We start from the raw sequence: 17626 nt of genomic DNA, 5'->3' as shown, positions 1-17626 counted from the left end.
TAACATTTACTGTGATCGTTTGAGATATAATAACTAGAACAGTCATTGCGTCTCAGGAGGACCCAGTCAAATGAGAGATATCAGTAAACAAATGGATCACAGTGACACAAATACCTACAGGAGCAAAGCATGAGGAAGGCACACCTGATGTCTTCTGTCTCCTACCATTCCACGCTCAGCCTCAGATCAGGGAAGGTCAATCTTTAAGCAAAGTCTTGAGGCATGAGTAGGCATTCGGACCAATGGGAAGCAGGTCAGAGTGAAGAAGGGCATCCAGGCAAAGTAAATAGCATTTGCAAGAAGCCTGTCGGGCACAGCATATCTTAGCAATGGCAAATGGTTTATTTACAATGTTGTGTTAGTTTTCGGTGTGCAGCAAGGTGCATCAGGTATGCAGACCCACATATCCACGCTTTGTTTAGATTCTTTTTCCCATAAAGAGGTCATTACAGAGTATTGAGTAGAGTTCTCTGTGCTATACAGTAGGTTCTTATTAGTTATCTCTTTTATACACAGTAGTGAATAGAGTATATTTATACAGGTGTAGCAAGAAGTAAGGTTAGATAAGAAGGGATCATGAGACAAGGAAAACCCACCATGTCATGCCGAAGAGTGTGAATTTTACACTGTGTGCTGTGGCCAGGACTGCAGGCATGGGAGTAAAATTACTCTTGATTCCTAGTTTAGGCTGGAATCAAGAGACTTTTCTGAGGGACAATGCCAAGTAGTTGATGACTGAAAGGAGACAGAAGGTGGGGAAAAGAGTGTGGTGAGGAGTCGAGAATGAGTTTGGATTTCTGGCTGAATGGTTTTACTTTTTACTTGAATAAAAGTATACAGAAGGAGGAATAGCTTTGGGGTGCCTCAGGGACCTCCAGAAAAAGATTTTTAGAAGGTAGGTAGCATACGGATATACAGGGATCAGAAACTGGGAACATCAGTCCCGTCTTTTAAACTCCTTGAGTCTCCATGTCTTCATCTATAAAAAGAAGATAGAACACCTGCATTTTCTACTTGGCAGGCTATTACTGGAAAATATGAAGCAATGAGTGTAAAACATGTTTTTAAACAAGAAAGGCCCTTAAAAGTGTAGGAAATTATTTGATAAAAGTCACATTCAGCTCCTTACCAATGTTCTGCTAGTCCTCAACCTCTCTCCAGCCACCTACATCAACATCCTCACCTCTTCCTGTTACACCACGCACATTCCCAGTTTCAAACCTTCATTCACATGGTTCCTAATTGAAATGTCCTTTCCTCTCCCAAAGCTATAGTCTCCTGATCCCCAGAGGTTCAGCACAAGCCTCACCACTTTGACCTTCAGAGATAACATTAACTTCCTACCTGAGCGCTTATTATCTGCCTGTGTGTGTTTGGTGGGGGAGTATCCTTTAAATTGACTTGCCTTTTTAATTAATTTTCTGTATTTAATAGATAATATATTCACATTGTTTAAAATTCAAAACCTACCAAAGGGTTTACAGTAAAAAGTCTATTTCTTATGCCTAGTCCTCAAGTACTCGATTCTCTTCTCCTCCAGGCAATTAATATCATTTTCTTGTGATCCTTCCTCAGAAAAGCAAATTAAAATCAATGGCTTTCAGATCATGCTCTGCTGGCTCAGATGACAACAGAGTCCACAAGGAAAGAGACCAAGCAGTTCTGTTTCCAGTTTCCAAAATAGCTGTACTGTTTGCACCTGTTTTTAGCATACGGGGATTAAAAAGTTTGTTAAATTTTATTAAAGGGGGAGTTCTATTACAAAAGTTTTAAAATCACTAACTATACCATTCATTTTATAACCTAATATATACTATATGGCATTATTATTATTATTGTATGCAGCTGTTAGGCAAAAAAAATTATGCAGAATAAATTTGGAAATGGTGGTTTAAAGATAGCTACTATAGGACTATATGTGTGACAATATATACTAATGTGCATGACAGGATAATTAATATAGAAAACACTATCCTTAATTCATGCCCCACTCCCAGCTCATGAGAGTAGAAGCTCCTTTTACGCATTTTTGCTTCAGTCAGTTTATATGTGACTGTCCATCCCCAGCATTACTCCCCTAAAACCTGAGCTCTGAGAAATCATACTGAGGGGGTGGGGGACATTAATGGGAGAAACGTGGACAGAAAAAGAGAAATAATGAAGAAAATATTCCACATGTCTGGGAAAGAGTGGGGCATTAGCTTTTTGTAATAATACAACATTTGGCATTTCTTTTGCTCCTGAAAAAGTGAAAGAAATTGTTAGTCGTTCAGTCACATCTGACTCTGCGACCCCATGAACTGTAGCCCACCAGGCTCCACTGTCCATGGGATTATACAGGCAAGAACTCTGGAGTGGGGTGCCATTCCCTTCTCCAGGGGATCTTCCTCATCCAGCGATCAAACCTGGGTCTCCTGCATGGCAGGCAGATTCTTTACCATCTGAGCCACCAGGGAAGTCTGGGATGTGGCTAAAACTAGGGATAAATTTGGTAGCATCTGTGGAGGAAACAGGATTCTGAACACCAGCAGAGATACCAGCTCTGGCACAAATACCCTTTCCCTTTATGTGGCGAAATTGTCATGGAGTCCTCGAGGGATGAATTCTGAAGGACTGAACACATGAGCTTGGACAATAGATATCTTATGAATGAAGATTGGACAAAGGTGAGGATTTCTGCTCTGGTGGCACTATTTAAGCCTCACAGGACCTCTCTATAAACCCGAGAAGGGAAATCTCCAATAATGATTGAGACTGAACTGCTTACCTCTCCATGTAAGGGTTCTGGAATCAAATCAAACTGGGTTTGAATTTTTCTCCACTTATCACTAACAATGCATCCTTGGGGAAGTAACCATCTTTGGGCCTAAAACTATAAAATGGTGATAATATTCACAGGACTGGCATAGACTTCAGTTGGTATTATTGTTGTTTAATTGCTAGGTCATGTCTGACTCTTGGGACCCTATGGACTGTAGCATGCTAGGAGCCTCTTCCATGGGATTTTCCAGGCAAGAATACTGGAGTGGCTTGCCATTTCCTTCTCCCGGGAATCTTTCTGACCCAGGGATCGAACCCATGTCTCCTGCTTGGCAGGTGGATTCTTTACCACTGAGCCACCTGGGGAGCCCTTAGTTGGTATATATGTTAAGTATATAAAGTGCTTAGTACAATATTTCACTCTCACTACTCAGCCAGTAAATGGCAGCTATTTTAATCTCATTCAGTAATTATATGCTGAGATCAGATTATGTTATTTACTGAGATCTTTATGTTAGGTACTATCCCTAAGATCATGCCATCTGGTCTCATCACTTCATGGGAAATAGATAGGGAAACAGTGGAAACAGTGTCAGACTTTATTTTTTGGGGCTCCAAAATCACTGCAGATGGTGATTGTAGCCATGAAATTAAAAGATGCTTACTGCTTGGAAGGAAAGTTATGACCAACCTAGACTGCATATTAAAAAGCAGAGACATTACGTTGCCAAAAAAGGTCTGTCTAGTCAAGGCTATGGTTTTTCCAGTAGTAATGTATGGATGTGAGAGTTGGACTGTGAAGAAAGCTGAGCGCCAATAAATTGATGCTTTTGAACTGTGGGGTTGGAGAAGACTCTTGAGAGTCCCTTGGACTGCAAGGAGATCCAACCAGTCCATCCTAAAGGAGATCAGTCCTGGGTGTTCATTGGAAGGACTGATGCTGAATCTGAAACTCCAGTACTTTGGCCACCTCATGCAAAGAGTTGACTCATTGGAAAGACCCTGATGCTGGGAGGGGTTGGGGGCAGGAGGACAGGGGGAGAACAGAGGATGAGATGGCCTGATGGCATCACCGACTCTATGGACATAAGTTTGAGTAAACCCCGGGAGTTGGTGATAGACAGGGAGGCCCGGCGTGCTGTGATTCATGGGGTCGCAAAGAGTCGGACACAACTGAGCGACTGAACTAAACTGAACTGATGCACACAATGGCAAAAACAGATAAATAAATAAAGTAGATATGTTCAAAAACACCATACAGATTAACAGATTTAAAAACGATCAAGAACCAATTTAACTGAGGAAAATATCCTTTTTTCTCCCAAAAACCCAAAGATAATCAGATCCAAATCTGGAGAATAACTTGGTGATCATGCTGAGTGACATTCTTTGTGATCCAGTCAAGACCCTAAAGTAACAAAACAAATTTTCTTGGGTGGCTCATTACTTGAACTTTTAAAGATTTTTTTTTCAGCAACTCCAGTATCATTAGAACAAATATAGATTCCAAAGTTGAATATTTTGACTATAGTCACTGAAATGTATACATTTTCATATGCTTGATTAAAAGGAGGTGTCAATCATTCACTCATCTGGATGGTGCCTTGTGAGTAGAAATAGCAGCATGAAAGTTAAGTCAGTAATATTCATGGAAAGTGATATGCATAAGTATACTCTACAGTCATGTCTACACAAAGACATAGATCTCATGATGAATAATAATAAATAATGAGGCTGAAGATGCTCATTATTCCATAGAAAACAATTTAATTTTTGATCATTCTGTTTACGTAATCTGACTCTATTAAAAATTGACTTGCAGGAGTTCCGACTCACCGAATCTGGGAAAATTTGAGCAGCAAACCACTTAGCGATAATTTATTATAATCCATTAAACAAAATAGGAACACATGAGTTAAAACTGTAATAAATAAATGAATGAATAAAGAGGAAAAAGGCTCTTTCTTATACGAAAATGCTGACAAGAAAATGTAGAAGAAATGACAAGGTTAGGAAAATCACTATTTGACAAATATAATAAATCTTACTCTAGTAAGAATCATAATGACATGGTAAATCTAGAATAAAAAATTTTAGCAATGAAGAAGATATATACCCAGTCTTAAAACACTTCCTCATAAGTCTAAAAGTATGAGATATACCACCTTAAATCAACAAATTTAGCATCAACTGCCATGAGACAAACTGACATCATATGGTTCCTAATATGATGTATTGACATGTATTGTAATATAAAATGTATAACCTCACTATAAAAATGAAGAAATATAAACCAAAACTGAGGAATAATATAAAAAATAACTATTCTATACTCAAGAGTAAAGGTCACGAAAAGCATAGATAGACCAAACACATTAAAGGTAACTAAAGAGAAACAACAACTAAATACAATGTGAAACACTGGTTTATAGCCTGGAAATGATGTGTTTGCTATAAGTTAAATTATTGGGACAATCAGTGAAATATGAATGGAATCCAAAGAACAGACAATTGATTTGCATAGATGTCAGTTTCCCGATTCTGATCATTTTAATATGGTTATGTAGAAAACATCCACTGATGAATTGAGAGGTAAGGGGCACTTTCTATAACTTTGTCTAGATGATTCAAAACAGCCATGGAAAAATAAACAAAAATACATATAGAAGGGGGAGGAGCTAAAATGGCTGAGGAATAGGACGGGGAGACCACTTTCTCCCCTACAAATTCATTGAAAGAACATTTGAACGCTGAGCAAACGTCACAAAACAACTTCTGATTGCTAGCATAAGACATCAGGCGCCCAGAAAAGCAGCCCATCATCTTCAAAAGGAGGTAGGACAAAATATAAAAGATAAAAAGAGACAAAAGAGCTAGGGATGGAGACCCGTCCCAGGAAGGGAGTCGTAATAGAGAAAGTTTCCAAACACCAGGAAACCTTCTCACTGGCGGGTCTGGGAGAAGTTTTTGAATCTCGGAGGGCAACCTAACTGGGAGGAAAAATAAATAAAACCCACAGATTACATGCCTAAAAGCAACTCCGAGCAGAAAACTACCCCAGATGCCCGCATCCGCCACCAGCAAATGGGGACGGAATGGAGAGGAGCAGCGGCATCGCTTAGGGTAAGGACCGGGCCTGAATGCCCTGAGGGTAATCAGAGAGAGCTAACCGTGAGACAGCAACTTAAACTGTGGGATAGCAAGAGAGACAGAGAAAATTAAGCAGCCTGAACACAATGCGGGCCCGTTGGCAGAACAAAGGAAGAACTGAGTGATCCCAGAGAAAAGCTGGCCTGCAGCAGACCGGCCCATCCCCCGCCGGGGGGGGGGGGGGGAGGGAAAGGGGCAAATTCGGCCCCAGAGAGGGCACCCCTACCAAACTGCACACAGGCTCCCAGTTTCCAGCCAAAGACTTCCTGAGATTCTGGATGGTTGACATCCGCCGGGAGGGTCGCAGCTAGAGACCAGCTCCCCAGCAGAGACACAAGGCGCACCGACCGGCGCGCGGAAACTGAGGCTGGGACCGCGGAGGGGAGAAGGCACACCGCACCGGGGGAGAGAGCCAGGTCAAGCTCCTGGCTGCCTGAGATGCTCCGACTGGGGAAGGCACAAAACGCAGGCCCAACTGAGTCTGCGCTTTCGTAGAGGACCCAAAAACTGGAACCGCACGCAAAGCAGGGCCCGCTCCCTATAGAGCAGCCTATAGCCTGAGCAGTGTAGATGGGGAAAGTACACGCTGCAAGCGGGGGCAAACCCAGTGTGGCCGGAACACTGCAAATGCTCCCCACACACGCCAGTGACATTTGTCTGCAGCGCGCCTCCCTCCCCGCAGCAGGACTGAATAAGCGAATCTGAACAAGAGGCCACCTCCGCCCGCTTGTGTCAGGGCGGAAATTAGACACTGAAGAGACTGGCAAACAGAAGCCAAATAAACAAAGGGAACCGCTTCAGAAGGGACCGGTGCAACAGATTAAAATCCCTGTAGTTAACACCGACTACACCGGAAGGGGCCTATAGATATCAAGAAGTGTAAGCTGGAACAAGGAGCTATCTGAAACTGAACCAAACCCACACTGCCCGCACAGCTCCAGAGAAATTCCTAGATAAATTTTTACTATTTTTTTCTTTAATTAAAAAAAATTTTTTTTCTTTTCTTTTTATTTTTTCTCTTTTATTTTCTTTTAAAATTCCCTATTACTCCTCTATTACTCCTTAACTTTCATTTTCATATATTTTTACTGTTTTTTTAATTAAAATTTTTTTTCTTTTTTTTCTCTTATTTTCTTTTAAAGTCCTCTATTACTCCTCTACTACTCCTTAACTTTCATTTTCATTTCACTATAACCTTGCAAAAAAAAAAAAGAGGCCCTATTTTTAAACTGAACTTCATATATATTTCTAAAATTTTTTGTGGTTTTGTTTTTAATATTGTATTTTTAAGAGTCTAACCTCTACTCTAGATTTTTAATCTTTGTTTTTCAGTATTTGATATCAATTTTGGACATTTAAGAATCCAATATTCAGTTCCCATTTTTACTCAGGACTGTGTTGATTACTCTCTCCCACTTTTGACTCTCTGTTTTCTCCCCCAGATCACCTCTATTTCCTCCTCCCCTTCTCTTCCCAATCCAATTCTGTGAATCTCTGTGGGTGTCTGGGCTACAGAGAACACTTAGGGAACAGAGAACTGCGTAGATCTGTCTCTCTCCTCTTGAGTCCCCCTTTTTCTCCTCCTGCTCATCTCTATCTCCCTCCTTCTCCTCTTCTTCATGTAACTCTGGGAACCTCTCTGGGTGTTCCTCACGATGGAGAATCTTTTCACCATTAAGCTAGAAGTTTTATTATCAGTGCTGTATAGTTGGAGCAGTCTTGAGGCTACTGGAGGAATAAGACTGAAATCCAGAGGCAGGAGACTTAAGCCCAAAACCTGAGAACACCAGAAAACTCCTGACTACATGGAACATTAATAAGAGACCATCCAAAAGCCTCCATACCTACACTGAAACCAACCACCACCCAAGAGCCAATAAGTTCCAGAGCAAGACATACCATGCAAATTCTCTAGCAACGCAGGAACATAGCCCTGAGTGTCAACATACTGGCTGCCCAAAGTCACACCTAACTACATAGACCATCTCAAAACTCACTACTGGAAACTCCATTGCACTACAGAGAGAAGAAATCCAGTTCCATGCACCATAACACCGACAGAAGCTTCCCTAACCAGGAAACTTTGACAAGCCAATCGTCCAACCCCACCCACTGGGTGAAACCTCCACAATAAAAAGGAACCACAGACCTCCAGAATTCAGAAAGGCCACTCCAGACACAGCAATCTAAATAAGATGAAAAGGCAGAGAAATACCCAGCAGGTAAAGGAACATGAAAAATGCCCACCAAGTCAAACAAAAGAGAAGGAGATAGGGAATCTACCTGAAAAAGAATTTAGAATAATGATAATAAAAATGATCCAAAATCTTGAAAACAAAATGGAGTTACAGATAAATATCCTGGAGACAAAGATTGAGAAGATGCAAGAAATGTTTAACAAGGACCTAGAAGAAATAAAAAAGAGTCAATTAATAATGAATAATGCAATAAATGAGATCAAAAACACTCTGGAGGGAACCAACAGTAAAAAAACGGAGACAGAAGATAGGATAAGTGAGGTAGAAGATAAAATGGTGGAAATAAATGAAGCAGAGAGGAAAAAAGAAAAAAGAATCAAAAGAAATGAGGACAACCTCAGGGACCTCTGGGACAATAGGAAACGCCCAACATTCGAATCATAGGAGTCCCAGAAGAAGACAAAAAGAAAGGCCATGAGAAAATACTCGAGGAGATAATAGCTGAAAACTTCCCTAAAATGGGGAAGGAAATAGTTACACAGGTCCAAGAAACCCAGAGAGTCCCAAACAGGATAAACCCAAGGCGAAACACCCCAAAACACATATTAATCAAATTAACAAAGATCAAACACAAAGAGCAAATATTAAAAGCAGCAAGGGAGAAACAAAAATAACACACATAAGGAATCTATCAATAGAAACCCTTCAGTCCAGAAGGGAATGGCAGGACATATGTAAAGTAATGAAAGAGAATAAACTACAACCTAGATTACTGTACCCAGCAAGGATCTCATTCAGATATGAAGGAGAATTCAAAAGCTTTACAGACAAGCAAAAGCTGAGAGAATTCAGCACCACCAAACCAGCTCTTCAACAAATGCTAAAGGATATTCTCTAGACAGGAAACACAGAAAGGTTGTATAAACGTGAACCCAAAACAACAAAGTAAATGTCAACAGGACCATACCTATCAATAATTACTTTAAATGTAAATGGGTTGAATGCCCCAACCAAAAGACAAAGACTGGCTGAATAGATACAAAAACAAGACCCCTATATATGCTGTCTACAAGAGACCCACCTCAAAACAAGAGACACATACAGACTGAAAGTGATGGGCTGGAAAAAAATATTTCACGCAAACGGAGACCAAAAGAAAGCAGGAGTCACAATACTCATATCAGATAAAATAGACTTTAAAATAAAGGCTGTGAAAAGAGACAAAGAAAGACACTACATAATGATCAAAGGATCAATCCAAGAAGAAGATATAACAATTATAAATATATATGCACCCAACATAGGAGCACCACAATATGTAAGGCAAATGCTAACGAGTATGAAAGGGGAAATTAACAGTAACACAGTAATAGTGGGAGACTTTAATACCCCACTCACAACTATGGATAGATCAACTAAACAGAAAATTAACAAGGAAACACAAACTTTAAATGACACAGTGGACCAGCTAGACCTAATTGATATCTATAGACATTTCACCCCAAAACAATCAATTTCACCTTTTTCTCAAGTGCACACGGAACCTTCTCCAGAATAGATCATATCCTGGGCGATAAATCTAGTCTTGGGAAATTAAAAAAAATTGAAATCATTCCAGTCATCTTTTCTGACCACAGTGCAGTAAAATTAGATCTCAATTACAGGAAAAAAATTATTAAAAATTCAAACATATGGAGGCTAAATAACACACTTCTGAATTACCAACAAATCATAGAAGAAATCAAAAAAGAAATCAAAATATGCACAGAAATGAATGAAAATGAAAACACAACAACCCAAAACCTATGGGACACTATAAAAGCAGTGCTAAGGGGAAGGTTCATAGCATTACAGGCTTACATCAAGAAACAAGAAAAAAGCCAAATAAATAACCTAACTCTACACCTAAAGCAACTAGAGGAGGAAGAAATGAAGAACCCCAGGGTTAGCAGAAGGAAAGAAATCTTAAAAATTAGGGCAGAAATAAATGCAAAAGAAACTAAAGAGATCGTAGCAAAAATCAACAAAGCTAAAAGCTGTTTTTTTAAAAAAATAAACAAAATCGACAAACTGTTAGCAAGACTCATTAAGAAACAAAGGGAGAAGAACCAAATTAACAAGATTAGAAATGAAAATGGAGAGATCACAACAGACAACACTGAAATACAAAGGATCATAAGAGATTACTACCAGCAGCTCTATGCCAATAAAATGGACAACTTGGAAGAAATGGACAAATTCTTAGAAAAGTATAACTTTCCAAAACTGAACCAGAAAGAAATAGAAGATCTTAACAGACCCATCACAAGCAAGGAAATCAAAACTGTAATCAGAAATCTTCCAGCAAACAAAAGCCCAGGACCAGATGGCTTCACAGCTGAATTCTACCAAAAATTTAGAGAAGAGCTAACACCTATCTTACTCAAACTCTTCCAGAAAATTGCAGAGGAAGGTAAACTTCCAAACTCATTCTATGAGGCCACCATCACCCTAATTCCAAAACCCGACAAAGATACCACAAAAAAAAAAAAAAAAACTACAGGCCAATATCACTGATGAACATAGATGCAAAAATCCTTAACAAAATTCTAGCAAACAGAATCCAACAACATATTAAAAAAATCATACACCAAGACCAAGTGGGCTTTATCCCAGGAATGCAAGGATTCTTTAATATCCACAAATCAATCAATGTAATACACCACATTAACAAATTGAAAGATAAAAACCATATGATTATCTCAATAGATGCAGAGAAAACCTTTGACAAAATTCAACACTCATTTATGATTAAAACTCTCCAGAAAGCAGGCATAGAAGGAACATACCTCAACATAATAAAAGCTATATATGACAAACCCACAGCAAGCATCACCCTCAATGGTGAAAAATTGAAAGCATTTCCCCTGAAATCAGGAACAAGACAAGGGTGCCCACTCTCACCACTACTATTCAACATAGTGTTGGAAGTGTTGACCACAGCAATCAGAGCATAAAAAGAAGTAAAAGGAATCCAGATAGGAAAAGAAGAAGTGAAACTCTCAGTGTTTGCAGATGACATGATCCTCTACATAGAAAACCCTAAAGACTGTTCCAGAAAATTACTAGAGCTAATCAATGAATATAGTAAAGTTGCAGGATATAAAATTAACACACAGAAATCCCTTACATTCCTATATACTAACAATGAAAAAACAGAAAGAGAAATTAAGGAAACAATACTATTCACCATTGCAACAAAAAGAATAAGATACTTAGGAGTATATCTACCTAAAGAAACAAAAGACCTATACATAGAAAACTATAAAACACTGATGAAAGAAATCAAAGAGGACACAAACAGATGGAGAAACATACCGTGTTCATGGATTGGAAGAATCAATATTGTCAAAATGGCTATTCTACCCAAAGCAATCTATAGATTCAATGCAATCCCTATCAAGCTACCAACGGTATTTTTCACAGAACTAGAACAAATAATTTCACAATTTGTATGGAAATACAAAAAACCTCGAATAGCCAAAGTAATCTTGAGAAAGAAGAATGGAACTGGAGGAATCAACCTGCCTGACTTCAGACTATACCACAAAGCCACAGTCATCAAGACAGTATGGTACTGGCACAAAGACAGAAATATAGATCGATGGAACAGAATAGAAAGCCCAGAGATAAATCCACGAACCTATGGACACCTTATCTTTGACAAAGGAGGCAAGGATATACAATGGAAAAAAGACAACCTCTTTAACAAGTGGTGCTGGGAAAACTGGTCAACCACTTGCAAAAGAATGAAACTAGAACACTTTCTAACACCATACACAAAAATAAACTCAAAATGGATTAAAGATCTAAATGTAAGACCAGAAACTATAAAACTCCTAGAGGAGAACATAGGCAAAACACTCTCCGACATAAATCACAGCAAGATCCTCTATGACCCACCTCCCAGAATATTGGAAATAAAAGCAAAACTAAACAAATGGGACCTAATGAAACGTAAAAGCTTTTGCACTACAAAGGAAATTATAAGTAAGGTGAAAAGACAGCCCTCAGAATGGGAGAAAATAATAGCAAATGAAGAAACAGACAAAGGATTAATCTCAAAAATATACAAGCAACTCTTGAAGCTCAATTCCAGAAAAATAAATGACCCAATCAAAAAATGGGCCAAAGAACTAAACAGACATTTCTCCAAAGAAGACATACAGATGGCTAACAAACACATGAAAAGATGCTAAACATCACTCATTATCAGAGAAATGCAAATCAAAACCACAATGAGGTACCATTACACGCCAGTCAGGATCGCTGCTATCCAAAAGTCTACAAGCAATAAATGCTGGAGAGGGTGTGGAGAAAAGGGAACCCTCTTACACTGTTGGTGGGAATGCAAACTAGTACAGCCACTATGGAAAACAGTGTGGAGATTTCTTAAAAAACTGGAAATAGAACTGCCATATGACCCAGCAATCCCACTTCTGGGCATACACACTGAGGAAACCAGATCTGAAAGAGACACGTGCACCCCAATGTTCATCGCAGCACTGTTTATAATAGCCAGGACATGGAAGCAACCTAGATGCCCATCAGCAGACGAATGGATAAGGAAGCTGTGGTACATATACACCATGGAATATTACTCAGCCGTTAAAAAGAATTCATTTGAATCAGTTCTAATGAGATGGATGAAACTGGAGCCCATTATACAGAGTGAAGTAAGCCAGAAAGATAAAGAACATTACAGCATACTAACACATATATATGGAATTTAGAAAGATGGTAACGATAACCCTATATGCAAAACAGAAAAAGAGACACAGAAGTACAGAACAGACTTCTGAACTCTGTGGGAGAAGGTGAGGGTGGGATGTTTCGAGAGAACAGCATGTATATTATCTATGGTGAAACAGATCCCCAGCCCAGGTGGGATGTATGAGACAAGTGCTTGGGCCTGGTGCACTGGGAAGACCCAGAGGAATCGGGTGGAGAGGGAGGTGGGAGGGGGGATCGGGATGGGGAATACATGTAACTCTATGGCTGATTCATGTCCATGTATGACAAAACCCACTGAAATGCTGTAAAGTAATTAGCCTCCAACTAAAAAAAAAAAAAAAAGAATATAGAAGAATTCCTTGTTCTATTTTTGCAACATTTCTATAAATTATTTCAAATTTATTTATTACTTCAAAACTTAAAAATCACTTTTTAAGTAGCCTTACAAATATGTAAGAGATTAGTGTTCTAGACAAGAAAACCCATGCTAACAATTCATGAAACTAATGAAATATCCTTTGTTTGTTGCAGACATGCAAGTGAGCTATTCAGCCAGGTAAATTAAAAGAATAAACTTTCCTTGGTATTAGTGGATTCTTAAAATCTTAAGTGACATATATTAATTAACTGGGAACATATAGCATTAAACAGGAACTTAAGAGAATCATGATATTTAGAGAATCTATCACTAAAGTAGGTTCCCCAGTAGGGACATCAGATCTACTGTAGAAAAACATCACAGTGATTTTAAACCCAGCTGTGAGAGAGATCCTGTACTTGTAAAAATTTGTGCCAGCATATTTAAAAAAACTTTATTTCATTAAATCTAAAGCATTAGGCTCTTCTTCTAAACAATCCCTTTATTTTATTAACATGCTTTACAATTTTCTTACCAAAGGTGAATACATTATTTTTTTAACTTTTAATTGGAGAATAATTGCTTTACAACATTTTGTTAGTTTCTGCCACACATCAATATGAATCAGCCATAGGTATACATATGCCTGGCGTGCTGCAGTTCATGGGGTCATAAAGAGATGGACATGACTCAGCGACTGAACAATAACAATACATCTGTTTCCTCCCTCTTATTATTAAGTTGTCTACTTATTTTTTCTTTTCTCCCTCTATATCTTTTAACTTCATTTAAATGCCTCTAATAAAGAATAAATTGAGAACAAATTTAAACTATTATAGTAGAAAGCATAACAAATCAGAAAATTAGTGAAGTAGGAAAATGATTAGAAACCTCACTTTATATCAAAAAATTATTTTTTCCTAATTTCTAAAATCTCTTAACTGAAGTATAAGTTGGCATGTTATTTCAAACTTCTGCAAGTCTATTCGTGGATATATGTTATGCTACATTTATTAAGGTAAATTTTCAAAGTTTCCCAAGAGTCAATCAAAGGGAATGATAGATAAGTAGCACAGAGAGAAACTGCCTTACACTTTTCCTTTGTAGAATTAATTTGGGGCACTTTAACCAATGTTTACTAACTGTTTGGTGAGCCAGAGACTAGTCTAAATGTAGGTGGACCAAATATGAACAAGCCACAGTGCTTACTCTGAAAAATCTCACCATCTAGAAAATGGAAAGAATCTTCAACAAGTAAGTACATACAAATATATATGCTGTAAAGATTACTTTAACAAAAATAAAATATCTGATATAGTTTGGGTACAAAGAAGTTAGTCATCAATTCTTCATGGAAAAATCAGGAAAGTCTTCTCTGAAGTCTCATTCTAAAAATTAAGCTCAATTTTGTTCTCATATAAATATATCAATAACTCTAAAACTACTATAAATGTGACTGATGTGAATAAGTTACAATAAATTATATAAACCAAATGCTAACATATATAAATTCCATAATATTTACCTTCACAATTACTTGATATTGTTGTCTGCCTAAGTAACCTCTCCATTGTTTCTGAATAATTGTTGCTGCTCTGTGTAAATACCTAGGTAGAAAATATGCTTATTAGTATGCTTTCATTGAAACAATGATATGTTTTCAATTTCTGCCTAGAACATTCCTTTCCACAATTCAAGAAATCAAATTCAAAGCCAAGGTTATGCATACTTTTAAAGACAGTATGGAGGTTCCCCAAAAAACTAAAAATATAACTACCATATGATTCAGCAATCCACTCCCAGGTATATACCTGAAGAAAACAACAACACTAATTTAAAAAGATACATGCACCCTAATATTCATAGCAGTATTATTTACAATTACCAAGATATGGAAGCAACCTACGTGTTCATCAAAAGATGAATGGGTAGAGAAGATACTATATATTTTACATACACACACACACACATACACACACTAGAATATTGCTCAGCTATAAAAAAGAATGAAATCTGGCCATTTTCAACAACATGGATGGAACTGGAGAGTATTATGCTTAGGGAAATTAGTAAGACAGAGGAAGCCAAATACTATATATTACCACTTATATGTAGAATCTAAAAAATAAAACAAGCTTAAAAGCAAAAAAAAGAATTTCAGACATAGAGAATGAACAATAGTTATCAGTGGGGAGAGGGAAGAAGGGGAAATAGACAGGGGTAGGGAATTAAGAGGTAATACTGTGTATAAAACAAATAAGCTACAGAGATATACTACAGCACAGGGAATACACCCAATGTTTCAGAGCTACGAGCTGTGCTTAGCTGCTCAGTTGTGTACGACTCTTTGCAAACCCAGGGACTGAAGCCCGCCAGGCTCCTTTGTCCACCAGGATTCTCCAGGCAAGAATACTGGAGTGGGATGCCGTGCCCTCCTCCAGGGGATCTTCCCAACCCAGGGATCGAATCCAGCTTTCCTGCATTGCAGGCAGATTCTTTACCTTCTGGGTCACCAGGATGGAATATAATCTATAAAAGTTTCGCATCACTATGAAACAAATAGAGTAAATTACTTCAAAAAATAAATCAAAAGTAAATTATGAAGAAGAATACAATGAAAGACTATAAAACAGGTCATAGTGACATGTTGAGAAATAAGCCAGGCACTATTGACATGAATCACTACGAGTACTTTGAAATAATTCTTGAAGTCAAGAAACACTTTCCTTTTTCATACTCATGTTACTCAGTCTATCCCAAGTAGTGTCATTTTAGTCTGTTGAATTAAAAAAATACTCTGCTGCCATGTTCCTATTTGGCATAGTGGCCAAAAGAGAAACCTCATCTTCCTGCTTTTACTTCCATGTCTGGCTCCTACTAGTTAATATAAGAAAGACTACAGGATAACCCCTAGCTCACCACCTGACTATTAATGGACTAGTCATATTCTCTCTCCACCTCTTCAAGGGCAGTATTGTTCAGAATTGATGAGAAACTGAAGGAAATTTGAACACTGAAGGAGAAGTAGAAATAGTTAAGACAGAGATCAACTTTGGTCTCTGTAATCAGAACGGTATCATTTTGGCACCATTTGTCTTTATTTACCAACATGTTGGAGAGAATTGGAATAGCTTCTGTGTTGTTTCATTTTGCTCTGTTTTTCTTTCTTACCAGTCAATAAATTCACTGCTATAAAAATACAGGTTCAGTCATTTGTCACATCCTATGGAACCTGTAGAAGATAATCTGATCAAGTATACTTATAACATTGAGAATTTTCCAGAGATATGGTCAATGTCATTTAGTATTTTGATACATAAGAAACAAGGAGCAAAAAGAGTTATGTCTTTAAATGACATCATATAAGTTATTAACTTCATTACAAGTGAAAAAAAATATTTGCAATGAGAAATATATGAATAAATTACATTTTCTAAGGAGTATATTTTTTATGGTATATCTGAGATTTCCATGGCACAATCAATATACCTGATATATGCTCGAACTTGACATCCTCGAAACCAGCTCTGGATTTTAATTGCTGCATCATTCTCCTTTTTTCGAAATATATCCACAACACTAAAAACAAAATTTTTAAAGCATTTCATTAGTAACTAATACAATTCTAAAGCAAATCAACCTGTTAAACTTAATTTTTAATTTCTTCCAAAAGAATAATTATAATTCAAATGTTATTTTACATGAAATTAAAATGCTAAATTGAAGAAGGAAATGGCAACCCACTCCAGCATTCTCGCCTGGAGAATCCCATGGACTGTGAAGCTTAGCGGCCTACAGTCCATGGAGTCGCAAAGAGTCGGACACAACTGAAGCTACTTAGTACAAAATGCTAAATAAAGAAAATATTTCAGAAACGATGAGCTATGTTTAAAAAATTAACCTTTCTCTGAGAGGCCACGTGCTTTCAATAGCTTTACTGTTTTTATTTTTATAATCATCTATTTGCAACTAATTAATTTGCCAGGAGTGTTTATAAGGTAAGTTAGAAAGCAATGTGCTGTTTTGTCATTATTTTTAAACATAATTATTTGAATTTATTTTTTTTAATGCCACTACACATACCATGCAAGATTAAAATCCTCACATATTTCACTCACTCCATCAGTTAAATGAATTGCCTCTAAGTAAAATGAATCCATCATTTCGCCTGTTCTGGATAGAGTTCTGAGAAGGTCTACTTCAATTAGGGAGCCAGGGGGCAGGGTCATAGGCCTCAAAAAGAGACAAGAAATTCATTCTTTAGATTTTACTGACTTACAAGGAAGAAAAAGGTTTACTCAAGACAGATCTCCATCTTAATTTTTTCGGTCATTACAATTCTCTCCCCATCCCCATTTGATAAGGTCCTAACACTTATGGAAATTAC

The 17626-nt window shown here is 37.7% G+C and overlaps 1 protein-coding gene across 6 annotated transcripts in view; it reads right to left on the bottom strand.

Moving 5' to 3' along the window:
* The window catches only part of SPATA17 (spermatogenesis associated 17), a 240313-nt gene that overhangs the window by 197107 nt on the left and 25580 nt on the right, over window positions 1-17626 (bottom strand). For 5 of the 6 annotated variants that reach the window (XM_043924404.1, XM_043924406.1, XM_043924407.1 and 2 more), the window contains exons 2-3: window positions 16729-16818; window positions 14765-14846 (exon numbers count right to left, since the gene is read on the bottom strand). In XM_043924404.1, coding sequence (XP_043780339.1) covers window positions 14765-14846; window positions 16729-16818 — 172 coding nt within the window. The remainder of the gene's footprint in view (window positions 1-14764; window positions 14847-16728; window positions 16819-17626) is intronic. The other variant, XM_043924409.1, reaches the window with a different exon arrangement.

This window comes from Cervus elaphus, chromosome 14 (genome assembly GCF_910594005.1).
Source record: "Cervus elaphus chromosome 14, mCerEla1.1, whole genome shotgun sequence".
Taxonomy (NCBI): Eukaryota; Metazoa; Chordata; class Mammalia; order Artiodactyla; family Cervidae; genus Cervus; species Cervus elaphus.
This window is presented reverse-complemented; position numbering and strand designations above follow the sequence as displayed.